The sequence below is a fragment of the Chenopodium album genome, chromosome 22, assembly GCF_948465745.1.
Source record: "Chenopodium album chromosome 22, dcCheAlbu1.1, whole genome shotgun sequence".
Classification (NCBI taxonomy): Eukaryota; Viridiplantae; Streptophyta; class Magnoliopsida; order Caryophyllales; family Amaranthaceae; genus Chenopodium; species Chenopodium album.
In genome coordinates this window covers 38343200-38364935 of record NC_137855.1, presented here as the reverse complement: position 1 = coordinate 38364935, position 21736 = coordinate 38343200, and the positions used below count along the sequence as shown (strand labels likewise).

Here is a 21736-nt window from a genome sequence, read left to right as displayed (position 1 = left end):
GCGGCTGCAATCGAGCCAGTACCACGGTCCGGAACAACAAGCTTTGTGCGTAACAGGGAAAGTTGGAATCACAACGTAATCGCATGATAATCCATCACAACAATCACTAGCACTTTCGCAATCATAACCTTTGCTGGTGCAACACTGCACTGATGTCAAATCTACAAAATCGAAACACAAATTGAAGCAATGTTAGCATCATTAGATAAACAAAGTATAATTAAGAATAATGCTGTACATAATATATAACTAAGTGAGATCGAATAACTTGTGTGTAATTAACCTGATGCCAAGAGGATTAGAACCAATCCTAAGATTATTGGCTTCATATTTTTGAGAGAAACCATTATTCTCTCAAGCAATTAGTTTTTCAATTAATATTATATCTGAAAATTTTGAAGAATGCTTAACAAATTGAATTGCTTAGTTGCAAAATGCACTCATATGTCCCCTATATATATAATTACAAATGAAGTATAAGTATGTCCATGCATTATTATTTACTAAGACTACATTGTATATACCTGTTGGCAAGGCTGTTGCACATCAGAACATGAAGTTTCCACATCATTATAAAATTGTGTAGTATACGTAAGACATGTTGTTTATCCTCATCTACTTTACAAAAAAAAAATTAAAAAATAGCTCTAATCCTTATTTAAATCTAGGTCAACTTTGTATCAAATATTATTCTACTTCTAATCATCAATGCAAATAATATACTTTACAAAAAAAATACCAATTTTGTAGGAAGTCTTTCACACTAATTTAATAAATACAGCCAAAAGTCTTGATATATAGATAGGGATATGCAAACTTTATATATATACTAGTAGTACTTAATTAATAACTTATTGGATTGGAATTTAGAAAGGATTAAATTATCCAACATTAGGTGTCTTTTGATGGACAATCTTTTCAACTTTTCATCACTCCCCAAATCAGTTCCGCACAACAATGGTTACTAGGGATGGCAATTGAGCGGTGCGGGTACCCCCTCCCCTATACCCGCACCTACCAAAAAAAATTTATACCCGCTACCCGCGGCAGGTATAATTTTAACACTCACACCCACCTAAGCGGGTAGAAACCTAGATCCACCAGCCGCTTTTTACCCACCAACCTAATAACATTTATCTTATTAATTTTCTATAAAAATGTCATTTTTCCATATCTAAATTGCTGTAAATACATGATTTTATAGAATATTATACAAAGTTATAATCAATTTGTGATAAAAATAAATAATAATAATAAAAGTAGTAATACGTTGACGGATAACTAGATGGGTAGGCGGATAACTAGCCGGGTAGCTGGGCGGGTATACGGGTAATAGGCGGGTGCGGGTAATTGGGCGGGTAATAGGCGGATGTAGTTCTTATGTTCTCCGAATTTGGAACAAGTTAAAGATCAATTGAATAAAACATTAAAGTATGGTTAGAAAAACAAAATTATTTCTGTTATCATAAAACAGTGTCCTCTATGCAAGAAGAGGTAAACATTTTACATTTAGACATAATTATATAGTTTTACATTGAACAGGACAAAATTTCATGACAATGAAGAGGATTTTAAAAAAACAAACAAAACCTATTATTCATTGTCTTATTCCACCCTTCAGCCCTTAACCCCATCTTATACAGCTATACATTTCCATCTGCAAACTGCATTTGTAAAAGTATGAGAAATCTACTATCTAGGTAGAAAAAGATGAAAAGAAAAAAAGAAAAAAAAAAAAAGGAGGACTGATTTAATGACATGAATGAAGCATGAGACCATCAACTTCATCAAATTATTAGATTCGAGCTGCGCAGTTGACATGATGCTCAAGCAATACACCAAATTGGCTACGATGGTGGCTGCCATGTTCCAGGCTTGAAAGAAGGACCTGACCCTGTTGGCTCCGTAGTCCTGAAAATTTGGATATCACAACAATGAATAAGTAATGGATTATATACCCATATAAACTCTCCTTTATACTCTGGTTAGAAGGCAATCCCAGTTTAGACTGTCATTAGACAAACATAGCCACTAAACAAGTAATCAACAAACAACAAAATGAGTTTAGAATACCTTGGTTCCAATGTTTCCTGAGATGATTCTGTTTTTACTTTCTCTGTCTCAGATTCGCTGCAAAACATAAAAAGAGCTCATTAAGGTCATGGTGTTTGACTGTTTGGATGCACCAAAGCAGCGAGTTTAAATTACATGTAGGATCTCATAGACACCAGTAGATCCCAGTCCCACAGCCAAGAGTAAGCTACTCGTTGACAAGATAAAAGCATATCTAACAACTTGAACTTTTAAATAATAGTACTAGTATATATTTTAAAAGCATAAACTTTACTGCTACGAGTTGCATTGCCAAGACAAAATTTCAAGTAACAAATCACACAAACACACAGACACACACACTGCTTACAAAGCTCATTTCCATGATTCCATATAGAAGAGAGAAGAAAGAAGAAAGATTCCGAGATGAAACAAATAAGAGTCTGAAAATGGGAAAACAACACAACATAAGACCTTAAGTATTACTAGTAACTAAATACTAAGAAGAGATTTTAAAAAATTCAATGTAAAGAAGAGACTGTGAATGCAAAAGGAACAAGCTTTGCCATAATTGGGTGACTACAGCAGTTAGAATCATCCTTCGTGAACTTTTTAATATATATACTACAACAAATCTTTTTTTAGCCGTTTATTTTACTGAAAGCAGCAGAAGATCAGAATTTTCATTCCAGCTAAACTTCAAGCATTAACATCAAGTCATATCATAAATTCACAATCGCTAAACATTGAGAAGGGAGTAGCTTGGAGAATTACATTTCAACTTTCCCCTTAATTTAAAAACTTCCTCTAATTTTTATGAGTGCAAATGTAGGGTGTATACTTTTTTAGACAGTAGAGAGGTAAAGAGCGATACATTGGTGGTCCCATGTAATAAGGAGAAATATGGAGAAAACATTGCCAAAATTAGTGATGTTGCACTTACTAAGCAACTTCCAATAAAAGGAAATGTTGCAACAATTAATAAATGGAGAAAGTATGCAAGAACTATTTTCGAAATCACATAATAATTTAATAACTAACCTCAAATTGCCAGAAGGTTCCTGAGGTTCAGATCCTGTAAGATGTGCAAAGAAAATGATCTGTTAAGAAATATCAGATGCAGCCCTCAAGGCATGAATGGAGCTAACAAAGGACAAAGGCTTGGATTTCAAGATAATATATGTTACTAATGATACAAGAAATATTGAAAACTATAAGAAGAATGGGAGTAGAAACTATTCATTTCACCTCAAACTCCTTATCTTAATTTAATGACCTTTATCTGAACTTGTCATAACTGTAAATCATAGCCTACATCAGAACTTGTTGGCCCTTATTTGAAACTATTTTTTATTACGCTGAGAAGATCAATGTCTAAAATGGTATGCCACATTCAATGCAGTTAAGGTCAAACCTATCAATATTTTTTATGCTCCTAATATATGCCAATTTTAAATCAGATAATCCCATCATTCAAAAAGGTAAAAGCGTGAAACCTGTCATACTCACAAGTCTCCAATAGTTCTGCCCAACCCATCAAAGGAGACTTAAACCAACTCCAAGCACAAAAACCAGGTGGAGTTCCCCACGTTTACTATGGCAAACAGTTAAAAAGGAAATTGCATACAATGAGTTAAGGCTTAACGATTGCTTGAACTAACACAAGACGCACAAGATGGAATTCAAGGATAACAACAGAAAGAATGCAAATGGAATCATCAAGGGAAGTCTTAAAAAGGTTTTATTTGCTTCTTCCTTTATTGATTTCATGATAACAAGGTTTAAAACTTAATCCACACAGATCAGCTACACAGTAACAATAATAAAATTGACGGAACAAACATCCCAACTCTCAAAAAAGAAGAATATCTAGTAAAATGCAATGTGTTTCATGTTTATCACATATATAAACACTTCCAGACGAACCAGGCAAAGAGAAAAAAGGAGTCTTGAAAATTTTCAAAATGTTGCATTCTGGATTTTCAAGCCCAGTGACCCAAGAATAGAAGTGCAATATTTACTGCAGACAAGGTAATCCTGGATTTTCATATTTTACAATGATGAATGTAACACTACCTCCGTTTTTTTTTTCCCCCGACTCAATGTAGATACGTAGCTTCAGGGGAAAAAATTTGAAAAAGTTGAGTGGTGTAAGAAAAAACAAGAGAGAGTGTAAAAAGATGGGTGGGTGTAAGATAAAGTAGGAGAGAATGTAGAAAGGTGGGATGGTATAAGAAAAAAATAAGACTATCGGAAGGTGTCAATATTTTTAGGAAAGCAAGTGAGATGATAAAGAGGGTATGCCATAAGAATAAAGTTTGTGAGTGGAACAAAAAAACAACCATAAACGGAAAGTGAGTAGAGAGAAAAAAAAAAAAAAAAAAAAAAAAAAAAGGAAAAAAAAAAGAGAGGTAGTATTTGTAATAGCATCTGTTGTCATTATATCCACTGAACAAGGTTCCTCAGGAAGAGACACGAGACAATCTAGTCTTGGTGAGAGTTGCTGAATTTTATTTCAAAACAGGGACTCATATTTGTGGTTAGAAGAAATATGCCACTTCTTATCAACCTTTAGAAGAGATAAGGCTGCTTCCTTCATAATCAGCCAAAGTAGTTAAACTTTTTCAATTGTGGTTCACCAGGGTGACAGAAAAATTTTATTTATCAAAGAACCCACATAATACCTTCTGAACTATGCAATTGCCGCAGGTAACTCTGTAAATCTGGACCTCCAACATTGCCTGCATAAAATAAAATATAACAGTTACATCCCACCATTATGAAATTGACAACATGGTGTTTCCATGCTTCTGCTACCTACCAGCTATCTTGGCATGGAGGGTACTGCCATGAACAGCTCTTCTTTCTTCTTCTTCTTTCTTTAAACCTTTATGAAGAAATAGATATATGAAATCCTTTGCGGAGAAATCAGAACAATACATGAATATTGCAATAGTCTAACAGGACACAATCTCGATGTTCAACAAACAGGAAAAAAAAAATAATTGTAGGCGAGAATACTATCTACTACGAAATAGAAGATTTCGAAGAAGGCAGGAAATCAGCCTCATCATTAAGATGAACCTATTAACATGTTTTTAGGCATCATAAATAATCTAATAAGCAACCTTTACAGTTTACCATCAGAATTCCTATTTTTTAAAGTACATCAGCAACATGTTTGCATAATTGCATGGCTATTAGACTGCAAATCCATCATATTACAAAGAATAAGATTAGATTTCATCTAAGAATTTCTAATATAATGCAATTTTATAGGAGATAAGGAAACCATCCATGACGGTTTGCCATCATATATAAAAGTGCAGTTAAAGTAGTTGATATTATCAATTACGGAAAATTCTATTGGAGATGACGTAAAAATTAGGATAGTAGATGAATCTGTTCTAACATGGAAAGGCTATCAACATTAGCTTCAGGCCAGTAGCCTAATTTTAATTTCGTGGACAGAGATTAATTAAGAAAACAAAAGAGACAACAACCTTCTCATAAAAAATCAACAATACACTCACTAAAATTCCAAGTGTATGTCAGAAAGAAGAGATAGCTTCAAACAAAGGGGAAGGAGCGGGAAAAAATGATCTTTATGATGAAATAGGTTGTAAAGAGAAAATCTTTAGGCAACTTAATGGCCAAAACTCTTCCATGATGATCAAGCAATCAGAAATACGAGAAGCAAAAGCTGAAGTGAAAGAAATAGATAAAAGGGAAAAAAAAAAAAAAAAAAAAAAAAAAAAAAAAAAAACTCTTTGACTAGAGCTACCTTCTTTAGAGGAGCTACGAATGGAAAAAGAAGCAAGCCCCAGTGCCAGGTAAAATATTTAATAATCAACAAAATAGTTGCCCTGGGGCCTTTTAGAAACTCTTGCTGAGGGTAGGGCAGGTCAGATATACAAATTAATTCTTGCAATAACAAGACGTAGGATCTTAATCCTAAACACAACCCTAAGATTATTCTTACAGGAAGTATTAGGTTCAATCTCTAACTTTCTCAGGCAGGGTTGAGGATATGAAGGTTCATTTGCACATTAAAAATTAGCAGTCTTACATTATATGTAAAAAGAACCAAATATTCCAAGGGAGATACCACTGTTCATTTGCCCAGAAAATGAAAATGATGAATGCTTATTGAAGATGAAACCAAGAAAGAGTAGAAAAAAGCGAGCAAAGCATATTTTACAAAAGATGGAACATTTTTTTTTCTCAAAATTTAGTAAGTTAAGAACGTACTACATGGTGAGAAACATACCACCTGATGACATTTTGCAATTACAAATATCTAACAACAGCAGCAATAGTGCAACTATCGCGACAGACCAGGTCAAGATGTATACAGCCTAACCATTGCAAACAAACAAGGTTAACCCAATTGTAATTGATCTACATTAGTTTCATGCTTACTTTATAGCTTTCTACACCTTAATGGCTTAGCTTCTACCATAAATCCTTGAACCAAAATTAGCAAGACAGAATTAAAAGTTTGATTTATTATTTACAAAGAATCAAGTACTCAGCGGAGTAGCAGAGAAAGTAGGAACAATATGCAAAAGCAAAATGTTGGAGTAAGAAAAAATAACATACGCATCACGTTTTGTCTAACAAATTCACGCTTGGCCTCAAGTTCAGCCATCTCCTGCAGAGTATCCAGCAAGGTATCAAATTAACCATCAAGAAATCACCAAAGGGGACAAAACAAAGTAAGCATTCAAGAGATCGGAGAAATAGGGTTGATGCAAAATCGATTGTAAAAAGGTTGATCGACAAATAATATTACATTCTTGGTCAAAGTTAAGGTTCTCCACAAGCAATAAATGAAGCTCCAACTCTAATGTATCCCTCTTCAACAAGACAATTAGAAGTGCACATGCCCTGTTCCTGGAGTACAGTGCTCCCTCCAGCATGTGCATCAAACCTGTGAACAGCCATGCACATGCAACACATGCACACATGACAAGGGTAGTGTGTGTGCACCACATTTGATGCCCATACCACCAAAGCACTTAGTTTGGAACCACAAGGTAGTTTTCAACCACTAAGCCATTAGATATAGATATCATGCACTATTTGAAATTCTCTTGCCTAATCAAGATAGAGTCAACAGTCTTAACAGTTGTTGTATGAAATGTAGACATATAATAGCATAACACCAAGAATCTCTTGTGAATCAAGGAGGGTCATAAACAAAGATACCCATGGGATCAAGTAAAACCAAGTGTCACTCAATCACTCTGATGCTATGCTTGGCACCAATAATAAAAGACATATAATATATTAAATCCACCACAATCACATTAATCATGGTCCGCATATATGAATAAATAAAAAATTAGGATGGTCTAATTCCAAATACTACCTCCGTTTCATATTATTTGCAACGATTTAACATAAAGTAAAGAGGAAAAATGTCTAATCGTTTCAAATAATACGAAACGGAGGTAGTAGGAAAGATAGTTCATGATTCCTAATGTTTTGTTAACATGGCTAGAGAAATCTCTTATATGTTGTATTACAAATATTACAATCAATTAGAAGTCCAAGTGACCAGGACCGTAGAGAGATGATAGTCATGAAACTCATGAACTATGTAATAATATCTCATGCAAATATAGCCTTCTTTCACAAAACCCATAATATTGTAAATTAGTAATACTAAATGCCATCAAAGTAAACTATATATGTCCTGTGTCAAAAGGAAGGTCCATTTTACAAAAAAATTTATTGCATTAAAAATCTGAGATAGTTGTTCTCGAAATAAAAAAGAATAACAAATAAAATTGTTCTAGGGATCATTAGACCTGAAGGATACTTTCTTTAAAAAGGAGTAAAATGAAGGTACCATATGATGATATATTGGTATACATGACATAATTGTGTAGCTGTGGGGGTCTGAAACCAAAATAAAAAATGTGGAAGAGAATTTAAGTGATAAAGGCTACATGCTTTAAGAACAGACAGCCACAGAGCAATCATTGTTCAATAACATAGAATAATATAAAGAACGCAAGCTGAATACAAATCGTACACTGCTGTGCCATCAAAAGATTCCTACCCTGCTTCAAGTACTTTAAGAAGTTTGTCAGATAATGAAATTAAGACCCATAAGAAAAAGGTGGAAGCAGATGCTCTACTATACCTCTGGAGTAGGAGATTTTTTGCGTTGTCCGTTAAGCCAACATATCCATTCAACTGCAGTAATCATGTTCAATGGCACTCAGTTTGGGTAATAGATGCATGATCCAAGAAAGAAAGAGATTACACGGTAGACAAACAACAACAACAACAAAACCTTAGTCTCAAAATGATTTGGGGTCGGCTAACATGAATCATCATAAGGAACCGTCCAAAAAGGAAAAAGAGCATAACAAGTTACATATTCGATAACTTAGTCCCAAGATATGAAATAGTGAGATTTGAACCATAACTGGAAAACTTCATCTTCGTACTAGGACAAATAAAACTTTAAGATTGCTTGTTGTTCAGTATACTAGAATTTACCTGGAATTGACGTAGGATCTTCTTCTCCTTTAAATATCACCCATCTCTTTTCTTTCACTATTTATTAACAAAAGATATTAGGTAAGGAAAGAATTTATGACCTCCAATTACATATAAAATTTGAACTGTAATGCAAGCAACATCATCTAAGCCTATGACAACTAGTCAAATTAGACACTTCAATATAAATTCAATTCCTTGTGACATTGAAGTATTGACCATTAAATTAGACCAAAGAAATTTTGTAGTTCTTTATAATTCCCAAGTTTTGATCCCCAGATTGTTCTCAGCATCCAGCCCTGAGTTTGAGTTGAATTTTCAACAAAGAAGAAATAAGCAGTTTCTTAAAATCAATGCAAGAATGAAATTATGATGTAATCATTTCAATAGTTTTTCCTCTTATAATGACATGTTGCCAATATTTTACAGAAAACAGTGACATGAGTTATAGAGGTTAATTAATTAAGAAACAGATATGAGCAACAAACTATGGAGTATTACTTGGCTTCTTAACTTTTTATGTCAGCTATGGTGTCACCTATGCTACTTGAACCATTTGACAAGGTTTCACTCAAGTGCCTGTTCAATTTTTTAATAGGTCATATACTCTTGTATAAGGATCATTAAATCATCAGTCACAGAATCCGAAACTGATTTTCCATAGGTCAGTCAAGTAAAGTTAAAAGTCTTTTTCTAGTTTCCAAACCTAATCTTCCAACAGTATCTTTACAACACAACTTTTAGTCTGTGCTAGATTGTTGTTTTTGGTTCTATATATGCTCTACTAAAGATCAAATTGTCTCTTGAGTGTGATTTATAGCATTCAAAGCCAATTTGCGGGCATCATTTTGAGTCTGATATTATTTATGGCCGAAACAACAATAATGGACACCTGATGACCCAGAGTAGCCACATCGGAGAGGAAGATTAGGAATGCTAGGGGTAGTCTAAAAAGATAGACACTAAGGATCTTTATATACTAATCCTGCCAAAGCATCCCTATACAAGCAAATGAAGCAGCCTGCCACAAAATTTTCTCCCCTTTATTCCTCCAATACTTTATATACTGGAAGTGTAGACTCTAGAATCTAGATGACCCCTTAATAATAAATGGATCATCCCAGTGAAGTTGTGAAAACCCACAGGTCTGAAGAGTCTCTAACATTACTGCCCCAGCCAAAATAGATGATTTCAGGCACCCTTGCTAGGCCACTAGCAAGGCACAAAGAGCACAATTGAGGGTTTGAGAAGATAATGATGTGGACCAATTAAACCTCGCATTTATCAAATATAAGCGAGTATCATTGGTGGTCAAGATTCAAGACAAACTTGCCTGGCCTACTTCCCTAGAAGTACATTGCCAAATGATTACCTTCTATTTCTCAAGACTTCTCATTGGTATCCACAATTGGTGTATCGGGCACGAAAAGCAGCTCATGCTGGCATCAATTAATGTCAGTTCTAGTGTCTATTGTTTGTGGCAATTGTGCAATCTCAACAGGGTTCTTTCAATTTAATTGTAACCAGTGTTATTAGACTTTGGATTTTTGGTTGCATAAAAGCACAGGTTCTCAAAGGCTATGGTTAACAGTTTGAATTACCATTTCAAATCACAGGGTACACTTGGAGACAGTTTCAAGTGGAATTTACTAACTTATCACTTCATTAAGTTTCTTATCTCATGACGGCTTTAGCTGATTTAAGAATTTTTCACACGTTCAGTTCAATATGTAGAAGTATATAATATCTCAATGACCTCATCGTTCTTTTACACAATCAACATAGAGAACCTCCCTTCCTCACCCCAAAAAATCTATGATCCACAAGGCCCCAGCCAAAAAAATAAGCGGTTTTTCTCAATGACCACATGTGGAATCAAAACACTCATCAGTCATCAAAGTTGGTGCTTTTTGGTATGCCATGACTAATAACAGCTAATCTCTACAGAATGATACTCCAACATTCGCCTGCTGAGGCTAAAACCTACAATTGTTCAGTGTAATGCTTACCTTACCTACTTCTCCAAAGGGAAACCATCAATTCAAATTCTAACTGATTGTACTGCAATTAGGAGGGACATCTCTAAATTTTAAGCAGCTCTCTAGTAAGCACACTAATCCCAAACATTAGGAGCTCAAAAAAGCTACATGCACATCCTCTTTTAAAAGCTTTCCTAAATTGTTTTTACAATGTCCAAAACAACCCAACATCATGCACACTCTATTCTTTCAAACCCAGTTTCGAATTCTACATAAACCCAAATTTCTTTGATTAATTCCTCCAGAACTCATTAATAATTTTCAATCATCAAACTACCAACTACAGATTCTCTCCCCAATACTAATCATTTCATATGAACTATCAGATAATAGACAACCCAGTAATCATATATACAAAACAAGCAATTTGGTCATGAAAATATCCCAAAAAATACAACTTTTAGCAGATAAACAATCAACCTACTCTTTAAATCAAGCAAAAATTGGTCAAAAAATAGAGAGAAATCAAAAGGGTAAAAAGGGGAATGAAAGAAAGAAAGAAAAACCCACTTACTGACTCCATCAACGGATTCATTTCGAGTGAAATAACGATTCCCAGCTTTGTCCATGCCCACCATTGTCCGCTTGCTGAATAACCCTGCTATCTTTCCTAGAAATTTCGACATCTTTCTTTCTGTGTTTTTTCTTTCAGATTCAACAATGGAATTCTTTTGCAAATGTATGATTTAATTGGAAACTCGTTCTCAAACTGTTTTGATTTCGGTAGCTCTCTCTCTACATCACGTCTTTGAAATGAGGAAAGATCCCAAAAAAGGAAATGATTTTGGCACACCCTAAATTGATTTTGGCACACCCCTACATTAGAAGAGTATAGAAATTTGTGCTCTCACATAGGGGTGTGCCAAAATCAATTTAAGATGTGCCAAATTCAATTTCCCCAAAAAATTAATACGTGTTCAAAACCATTGAATCTTCGATTGGTGGTTCAGTGAACTTTGGGTTTGGTTTCTAAATTGGATTTGATTTTGGGTCAAATTTAGATAGATCAAAATATAACTATTTTCGTAGAAATTGCTTATTTATATTCCTAATTATGTCGTTTAGAAACTTATTCTCCTGATATTGTCCACGACTCCATGTAGGATTGGTACAAAGTTCGGGTTTTTTTTATTTTTTAATTCTGGTTCGGCAAAAAACCGGTAACACCGTTAACGGTTTTATACAATAAAACCGCTAACACCATTAGCGGTTCTTAGACAAGAACCATAAACGTCATTAGCGATTTTCATTTTATAAATAAATAATGCCACCCACTCACACTTATATTATAAGGAAGGAAAGGGCAGCAACTTATACTACGAAATGTCCTTCTGACTTAAAGTCTGTTCTATTCAGCTTAATTTCAATTTAGTTTAGTTCAGTTCAGCATCAATCAGTTCAATTCAGCTCTTAATTTATCAAATTTAGAATTTGGATTGTATTTGTGATTGTGAGGCCTAATCAACTCTTTTATCAATATCTCCGTTTATTACAAGCCTTTTATACTAGGTTGTTGTTTAAAGACCAAAGCCTTTTTATCAATGTGTTCTTGATGATTTGTGTAACTAAATAAAATCTACTTTCTGCTGTCAAAAAAAAAAAAAAAAAAAAAAAAAAAAGAAAAAAAGAAAAAAAGTACTTGGAGTTTGATTATGCGTAGCATGGTAAAACATTAAGGAAGCGTTTGCTTCGGATAATGAAAATGGAATGGAAATGAAACAAATAAAAGGGAAAAAGGAATCACTTAACCATTACCTTTTTTTTTTTAGGTTGGTTTAATCATAGAAAGAATCCATTAAACTTTAGTTTGTGTTTGAGGATGGAAAGGGTATTTGTTACCCTAAGATTTTTAGAGGTAACCATTACCCTTAGATAATGAAAATTGGTACCAAACATTCTATCCACACACCCGGTAACGTTATCGGTTTAATCAAATTCTTTTCCAATCCAAAAATACACTAATCAAACATGCTCTAAGTTTAACACTTTCATGTTAAGGCTATGAAGCTTAAGCTAAGTTTGGCTATAAGCCGTTTTTGTGAGTTCGAGTCAACTCAAAAAACTTCAATATCAAGTCAATAATTTTTTATCTACTGTCATAAAGATGTGGCCGTGCCAGCTAGGTGGCGGGCCATGCCGTTCCGTGCCAAGTCTTGGCACACCCTAGCCCACGGCACGGCACGAAAACCAATTGGCAATAGTAGGAGTTACCCCTCTACCTTATAAAATGGAACCACCTCTCCTCTTTCTCCAATGTGGGACACTCACAAGTGATACACATTGGGTTCCAACACCAATGCAAACTTAACCAAAATCCATATACAAAATGTGAAAATTTCTTGGACATTACAAACTATTATGCGCGACTATTAAGAAATGTTCTCAATTAAAGCCTACTTGTATATACTAACATACCAATAGCTGGGTTCAATACACGAAACAAATACTGTAGTAGAATGCTAGATTATGCAACACTGCCTACACCGGCACCTTTTCTTGAACCGAATCAAAATTCTAAATCATACAAAATTTGCAACTTATTTTATAGATTTCAACTAAAAAGAAATGTATCACAATCTACCCAACTATACAAAAACACAGCCGAAGATACCTGATGCATACATAAGATGTGCACAAATTGACACAAATCAAAGAAACCCAGTTTTTGACAAAATAGCATTCCTCACCCTACTGAGATCTCTCCCTTTGAGAGTTCTCCCAACACCTTCACAAACAGAAAATGAAGAAATCTGACTCCTAGCAAGCTTCTTAGCCAACCATTCATGTGGAGGCAATTCGCCATCACCATCATTATCGTTCTCATAATCCTCCTCGTCCTCATCACTCCCTGCAGCATCACGTACGATATAATAATCATTGCAATCACGATTATGATCAAGAAATGAAGAACAGCTGCCATTATTCTTCTCTATAGGACTTTTGCCATAGATTTTAGACCAGTCAGGGACGTTGACAGGGGCTGAACTCTGCACCAATTCGAACTTTTGGCTGTTATCAACGTGTTGCTGTTTCTGAGATCCTGGAATCATTCTTGCTGCACTTGGAAGGCGTCTTGAGAACGAGTGTGGAGTTCTTGGACAGCCGTTGGATTCACCAATCTTGAAGCCGGTTTCGCTTTCCTCCTTGACCACTGCCCACACATCTTCTTCTTGGAACTCTTCACTTCTATATTGCCTCAAATATCTATTCTCCATTATTTTGGTTATACACTTACACCGTTACACCAAAGAAAAACTTCTCAACACCCTGTTTTGCTTACAAGAGTTGATGTCTTCAGCCTTTAAAACTTCAGGAATTTGACAGAAGAAAAGGCTTTAATTATTGCAGCACTTTTGGGATTTGCCAGCTATAACTCAGAAGCCAATAGTGCAAAAGAAGCATTAAACAAATTTTCCAACAATGGTAGCAAGGACAGAATCTGCAGGATCAGAAAATATAAAAAGAATTAACAAACCAAAGAGATTCCAAAAAGTCAATCAATAATTTACATCAAATTATAAATTCAGTAAATTTACAATTTTTTTTTTATAAAAACCAAATTCAGGCATTAAACTTCTGCTATAAGATCTAAGAAAGACCTGTATCTGATCTGATCTTCTGAGTGAACTGCTGTTCAAAATTTACCTCATGGCTAACTGAGAAAATTACAAAGCAGCAGTCAAAAAGTGTTTTCTGAGTGATCCCATACAAGACATTCACAATACATACAAATATATATAAGAGCATAAAATATAAGAAGACAAACTCTTCTTAATGATAATTTTAAACAATAGACTTTCTCTATAATATACTTAAATAATTAAGATTAGTGTACCTTTTTCATTAAAACATGTCAGAATTAGTAGTGCTATGTTTTTATAGTTGTTGGAGGCCTAATATATAATTTTACTGTCATTACTATTAGGCTGGCAATTATATAAAATAATGAGAAAATTATCTTTGGTCCCAACCACACATATTTTCCCAGTTGTTTCCTTTAAGTTATTTCCTACTATACCAGATTATTTTCTTTTATAGAAAATAAGTATCCTGTAAACTTTGAATCTGCATCATGGCTTGCTTGTTTAAAAGTAATTAGTCTAAATACTCGCTCTAATTCATAATACTTTATCCATTCCGCGTATACTATTTATGTGCTTACTTAGACCACATTTTTCAGATACATATAAACCACAACTATTATTATGAAAAAATTGTTTTGTTATTCTTGACATATATTATCAAAATATCAATTCTTTGAAATTTTTGCTAGTAAATTATTTAATAAATTCATGAAAAAGTTGTTTGTAAACAAATGTGCCCAAGACAAATAAGGTATTATAGGACATAGAGAATATGTCTTAGTATGTGAATGTACATAGGTCATTGGTTGGTTACTTGTGGAGAAAAGTGAGATTAAAAAAATTGCAAAAAGACATGTGATTTTATCCTTTACATGACTAAATTGGGTAAGAAGCCGCCTTTGGTTGTATGTATTCACACAAGAAAATAAAGTTCAATGCATGGAGATCAGTACTGTAATAAGATAATTACAAACAGTCAAGCAAAGGAAGAAAACATAGTGGCTGAACCAATCAAATTTCCTTGTATTTACTTTCCATCTAACATATTTACAGTATATTTTAAGTTTAGTAAAAATAACAAGGAAATCAATCAAATAATATGCTAAGGAATCCACCAGATCTTCTTACAGTATGAATGACTAGATTCAATTTTATTTTATGAATACCCATGATTATTATGTCCATAAAAGGGCGGCTCAAAGCTCAAAAGTTTCTGGGATTTGTTTGCTGACTAGGACTTTCGCTGGACCAATGATCCAAAGTCAAGACAAAAAATAATGTAACGACACATAAATACAAATTTTATTTTCAAGCAATCATTTAGTTAATTTTGTGCCTAGTAATATATAAGGAACCTTAGCTACAACAACGATTATGTCAGGGCCTTAATCCCAAAATTCCAAGATGTTAATATTACGCTGTCACCTATATAGACCAATAATTTATCTCCTACGATTAGACCCTAAACATATACTCCATGGCAACACTAGAAGGTACTTGAGTAAATGCCTATGAATCTATGATTGAATAATTGATATAATTCGATACTAATGTTCCACATTACATAACTTAGGATATCCAAGATAACTTTTTAATGTCTATGGGATCATGAAAACCATGTTTTTTCATCTCTGTAATGGAGATAACAATGTCCTATTATACTATTTACGATTTTAGAATCACATGATTCATATTTCAAACTCATACTTCCAAATGTCAGCTTCAGCAATATGTTTAGACACAAAAAGTCTACCCAACAAGAAACAAGTCTAATTAATATACTAAAACTCCTTAAACAAAGACATGTACTGCAAGGCATCAGCCCAATGTTGAGCCCAGGCCTGCTATACAATTCACTTATGCTCGAAGGAAGACTAAATCAGCTGCATCTAATGGCTGAATGTGCTGGAAGAATGAGCTGGAATTTCTGTTACAAGTTTGTTAGCCTTAAGGGCAGCTTAGTAATTCCGTTTCTAGTTTAATATTCCCTAAGCAGTTAGTTTGTTATGGCTAATTGTATTTAATAAGGAATTCTGCTTGTAGAGAGGATTATGCAAATTAATATTGAGTGAATGAACTTGGAGAGATTCTCTTCCTCTCGAATGAAGAGCATTTGTATTGCTTGATTGCCTTGATCTTCAATACAAAATATCAGTTACTTACAAATTTTCTCTGTTTCTTCTTACTACAATCCCCTGTTTTTAGCTAAGTCCTAGCAAATTTGGTATCAGAGCAGTTGCGATTCTTACCGGAGAAGAAGATGGCTCGCTTGACTCATGCGCAGCGTTTGGACTTATTGGAGCAGGAGATTGCCGGAGTTCCTGGCCGCGTGGCCCAGGAGATCACTGATGCTCTGGCAGCACTCAAATCCGACCTTACTGCCCAGTTTGCTGCTGGAGCAGAGAAGAATCGGTCGAAAAACCGATATCCCTTGGGAAATGGACCACCATATTAGTGGGACAACCCGTTCGCAGGTTCGCAACCACGTCTGGAGCTTGGTGATGGTGGTCAATCGAGTTGGAAGCTGAGAAAACTCGATTTGCCCCTGTTTGATGGCACGAACCCAGATGGGTGGATCCTCCGAGCTGAACGCTTCTTCCATTTCTATCGGTTGTCGGCTGAAGATCAGTTGGAAGCTGCGGTGGTGGCGCTCGATGGCGACGCCCTGCTTTGGTACCAGTGGGAACACAGGCGCCACCCGTTACTCACTTGGGAAGATTTGAAGAAGTTGATACTCCGTCGTTTCCGCACCACCGCCACGGGCACCCTCCACGAGCAGTGGCTTGCTCACCAGCAAACCGGCTCGGTGGCCGACTACCGCCGCCGATTCATTGAACTACTAGCTCCGATTGAAGGGGTGCCTGAAGAAATTGCAAAAGGGCAGTATATCAATGGATTGAGGGAGGATATACGGGTCGAGGTTCGGATCTTAGATCCGATAACTTTGGATCGGGCAATGGAGCTATCCATGAGAATTGAGGAGAAATTGAAGCTCAGCCCAAAACCAAGGCCCAATTCTAGCCTACCCAGTTGGAGAACCCCAAACCCATCCTACAGATCCAACCCACAAACTACCTACCCAAATAACCCGAACCAAAACACAAACCCAAACCTAAACATTAACACCCACCTTTCCCAGAATCGCACCACCACCCCATTTTCCAAAACCACCGGAGAAATAAGGCGGCTGACGGAGAAGGAGGTCCAGCAGAAGAGGGAGCAGGGATTATGTTTCCGTTGCGATGAGAAATGGAACTTAAATCACCGTTGTCGCCGCCGCGAACTGAGTGTGTTGCTCACGGTGGATGACAGCGACGGGGATGCTAGCGAGTCTGGTGAGTTCGCGGCTGCTGAAATTGAAGCACCCGCATCTCCGCCACTCTCTCCACCTCTTGCGGTGGACCCGGGTGTGTCTCTTTGCTCGGTCATGGGTATTACCAGCCCTAAAACTATGCGCCTGGAAGGAGTGATCAATGGCGGCAAGGTGGTTGTGATGGTGGACCCTGGTGCAACTCATAATTTTATTTCAACGGTGGCGGCGAACCACTTACAAATACCCATTACAGAGTCTAGAAGTTTTGGTGTCACGCTGGGAACAGGGGCTGCTGTACAAGGAGAAGGGGTTTGCGTTGGGGTGTTGTTGGAGCTGCAGGGACTCGTGGTCAGGGAGGACTTCCTTGTTCTTCCATTGGGTAATTCCGATGTTATTTTGGGGGTTCAATGGCTCGAAAAATTGGGGACAATTTCTTCTAACTGGAAAACACAGACATTGCGTTTTCAGGTGGGAGGGGAGTCAGTCACCTTGAGGGGTGATCCGCAGCTGGGACGATCTTGTATCACACTCAAGGCGATGGTAAAGACCATAACAAAAGCTGGCCATGGTGTTCTGTTGGAGTTTAATGTTGGAGTTTAATTACCTGGAAGGATCGGGGGAGGAGGATCCGCCATTTCCAGAAGCTCTCGAACCCTTGCTAACTCAGTTTCAAGAGGTGTTTCATATGCCCAATGGGCTACCCCCTCAACGGTCGGTGGATCATTCTATCACCTTGAAGAGTGGAGCAAACCCAATCTCAGTTCGTCCCTATAGATACCCGCAATATCAAAAGGATGAAATCGAGAAGTTGGTGAGGGATATGCTTGCTGCAGGTATAATACAACCCTCTACTAGTGCATTTTCTAGTCCTGTGCTTTTGGTCAAAAAAAGGGATGGTTCATGGCGTTTCTGTGTTGACTATCGTGCTTTGAATAAAGAGACTATCCCCGATAAATTTCCTATCCCTGTAATTGATGAATTGTTGTATGAATTGTTTGGTGCTACTGTGTTTTCTAAATTGGATCTTAAATCAGGGTATCATCAGATTCGGGTTAAGGAGTCGGATGTTCATAAAACTGCTTTTCGAACCCACGAGGGTCATTATGAATTTTTGGTGATGCCTTTTGGCCTCACCAATGCCCCTGCCACTTTCCAGTCATTAATGAATGACGTGTTCAGACCATTTCTCAGGAAGTTCGTCTTAGTTTTCTTTGACAATATACTTGTTTACAGCAAGTCTATGACAGAGCATCACGAGCATTTGCAGCAAGTTCTGTCCACAATGGCTACACATTACCTCTATGCTAACCTTAAGAAGTGTGAGTTTGGGAAGACTAAGGTAGCTTACCTTGGTCATGTAATTTCAGCAGATGGGGTTGGAGTTGATGCATCCAAGATTCGGGCCATGCTGGAATGGCCTGTTCCCCAAGGTCTTAAGGAGCTCCGGGGTTTTTTGGGGCTTACGGGGTACTACAGAAAGTTCATTCAGGACTATGCTTTGATAGCTAGCCCTCTAACTGATCAGCTTCGCAAGGAGGGATGGGGTTGGACAGAAGAGGCTACTAAGTCATTTGAGGCATTAAAGGCAGCCATGACTCAGGCCCCTATCTTGGCTATGCCTGATTTCTCTCAGCCATTCATTGTTGAAACAGACGCTTCAGGTCATGGTTTAGGTGTTGTGTTGCTCCAGGGAGTACACCCAATTGCGTACTTCAGCAAAATTCTGGGAATGCGTGCTAGATTGAAGCCCATATATGAGAAAGAACTTATGGCAATCGTGTTTGCTATCGAGAAATGGAGACATTATCTTCTAGGAAGACAATTTGTGGTACGAACCGATCAAAAGAGCTTGAAGTTTTTGTTGGAACAAAGAGAGGTGGGGCAAGCATATCAAAAATGGGTGAGTAAGTTGTTGGGTTACTCTTTTGAAATTCACTACAAACTTGGCCCTTGTAACAAGGTGGCTGATGCTTTATCGCGTCAATTCTCATCTGAACTTTCTGCTGTAATCAGCACATGTGGTCTGAGCTGGGAGGTTATTCGTGGGTTCATTACCAGGGATCAAGTCTTGCAAAAGTTGATATCGCAATTGCAGAATGGGGAGGCTGTTCCTAAATGGTTTTCATTGGAGAAAGGAATTCTGAAGTACAAGGGAAGAGTGGTGCTTCCGAGGAATTCTGAGCTTATATCCTTGTTTCTAAAAGAATTTCACAACTCACCATGCTGGAGACCTTAAGACTTATCAGAGAATGGCTGGGGATTGGTATTGGGAAGGCATGAGGAAGGATGTCTATAATTATGTCAAGTGTTGTCATGTTTGTCAGCAAAATAAAACTTCTACTCTCTCTCCTCGCTCTCGGGTTACTTCAGCCCTTACCAATTCCGCCCTTACCAATTCCGGACAAAATTTGGGAGGACGTTTCCATGGACTTTATTGAAGGATTGCCCAAATCCTTGGGGTGGGACTCAATCCTTGTGGTGGTTGACAGGTTGTCCAAGTATGGGCATTTCATTCCCTTAAAGCATCCATTCACTGCTCAAATCGTGGCTCAAAATTTTTCCAAGGAAATTATCCGTCTTCATGGCATGCCATCTTCAATTGTCTCTGATCGGGACAAAATTTTTCTGAGTATTTTTTGGTCGGAACTATTTAGGCTTCAAGGCACTCAGTTGAAACGGAGCACCTCTTATCATCCTGAGTCCGATGGCCAAACTGAGGTTGTGAACAAGGGTGTGGAGTCCTACTTGCGTTATTTTGTCAATGGGAAACCCAAGACATGGGCTACTTGGCTGCCTTAGGCAGAATACTGCTATAACACTGCTTTTCACAGTGCCACCAAGTGCTCTCCTTTTAAGGCTGTGTATGGGAGGGATCCCCCTTCCTTGTTGCGTTTCATACCTGGTAGCACTAATGTTTCTTCACTGGAAGATCAGTTGTTGGAGAGGGATGCTATTTTAGATGACCTTAAGTTCCATTTAACCAAAGCTCAGATTTATATGAAGCAGTATGAGAATAGGAGCAGCAGAAGGGATGGTTCTTTTCAGGTTGGGGATTTGGTCTATGTGAAGCTTAGACCATATAGACAGCAGTCCTTGGCTAAAAGGTTGAATGAGAAGCTTTCTCCGCGCTATTATGGTCCTTATCCTGTGCTCCAACGAATTGGGGAGGTTGCTTACAAGCTTGAACTCCCTGCTACAGCTCGCATTCATCCTGTTTTCCACATTTCCCAGCTCAAGCAAGCCATAGGAACAGGACATCAGGCCTCTCCCTTGCCTGTACAGCTTACTTCTGAGTTGGTGCTTGAAGTGGAGCCAGAAGCAGTTCTTGGAGTGAGGACTACTCAGGCTGCTACAGAAGTTCTGGTTCAATGGAAAGGGATGCCTGATTGGGAAGCAACTTGGGAGGACTTCACTGAACTTGACTGCAGGTTCCCTCACTTCCACCTTGAGGACAAGGTGAATCTTTGGGAAGGGGGTATTGCAAGGCATCAGCCCAATGTTGAGCCCAAGCCTGCTATACAATTCACTTATGCTCGAAGGAAGACTAAATCAGCTGCATCTAATGGCTGAATGTGCTGGAAGAATGAGCTGGAATTTCTGTTACAAGTTTGTTAGCCTTAAGGGAAGCTTAGTAATTCCGTTTCTAGTTTAATATTCCCTACGCAGTTAGTTTGTTATGGCTAATTGTATTTAATAAGGAATTCTGCTTGTAGAGAGGATTATGCAAATTAATATTGAGTGAATGAACTTGGAGAGATTCTCTTCCTCTCGAATGAAGAGCATTTGTATTGCTTGATTGCCTTGATCTTCAATACAAAATATCAGTTACTTACTAATTTTCTCTGTTTCTTCTTACTACAATCCCCTGTTTTTAGCTAAGTCCTAGCATGTACCTTGAAATGATGTTTGATGCAATGCTTCCAAGTTCCAACCCTTCCAAGCTGTCAAAATTTCCATATGACTGTCCAATTTCTACCACCTACAACATTATATAAGAGCCCACCACTATTAGAAGAATATGATTTGAACGGACCAGATTAATTGAACCCATTTCAGTTAGAAAACTTTGGCCTTGTTACAAGAATATACTCTGACTACTATCCCTCTCTGCAATAAAAGAGAAACAGAACAAAACTCAAGTTGATATATAAAAACAAAGTAGTAATTGAAATAGAAGAGAATAGAAATTTTTCCTCTTGGATTTGACACTTGAAAGAGCACCTTAGAATACT

The 21736-nt window shown here is 36.9% G+C and overlaps 2 protein-coding genes across 2 annotated transcripts; both read right to left on the bottom strand.

The window, feature by feature from the left end:
* Positions 1–1437: 1437 nt before the first annotated feature.
* LOC145605897 (uncharacterized) lies at positions 1438–11356 on the bottom strand. The gene is made up of 9 exons (XM_081661962.1): positions 11122–11356; positions 8569–8625; positions 8207–8259; positions 6655–6706; positions 4874–4939; positions 4737–4793; positions 3094–3127; positions 2074–2130; positions 1438–1911 (listed from the first exon to the last, which is right to left on the bottom strand). The coding sequence occupies exons 1-9, from the start codon at positions 11231–11233 to the stop codon at positions 1848–1850; spliced, it is 552 nt and encodes a 183-aa protein (XP_081518088.1). The 5' UTR covers positions 11234–11356; the 3' UTR covers positions 1438–1847.
* A 1628-nt stretch (positions 11357–12984) lies between these two features.
* LOC145605652 (uncharacterized) lies at positions 12985–21524 on the bottom strand. The gene is made up of 3 exons (XM_081661725.1): positions 21398–21524; positions 14207–14263; positions 12985–14046 (listed from the first exon to the last, which is right to left on the bottom strand). The coding sequence occupies exon 3, from the start codon at positions 13820–13822 to the stop codon at positions 13256–13258; it is 567 nt and encodes a 188-aa protein (XP_081517851.1). The 5' UTR covers positions 13823–14046; positions 14207–14263; positions 21398–21524; the 3' UTR covers positions 12985–13255.
* Between the last annotated feature and the right edge of the window lie 212 nt (positions 21525–21736).

Bases quoted from the DNA above. Each gene is read 5' to 3' on its own strand.
- LOC145605652 (XM_081661725.1), bottom strand. From the start codon at position 13,822: ATGGAGAATAGATATTTGAGGCAATATAGAAGTGAAGAGTTCCAAGAA.
- LOC145605897 (XM_081661962.1), bottom strand. From the start codon at position 11,233: ATGTCGAAATTTCTAGGAAAGATAGCAGGGTTATTCAGCAAGCGGACA. The intron at 8,260-8,568 runs GTAAATTCTAGT...TGATTACTGCAG, and splicing joins AGATCCTACGTCAATTCCAG to TTGAATGGATATGTTGGCTT. The intron at 1,912-2,073 runs GTATTCTAAACT...CCAAATTTTCAG, and splicing joins CAGGAAACATTGGAACCAAG to GACTACGGAGCCAACAGGGT.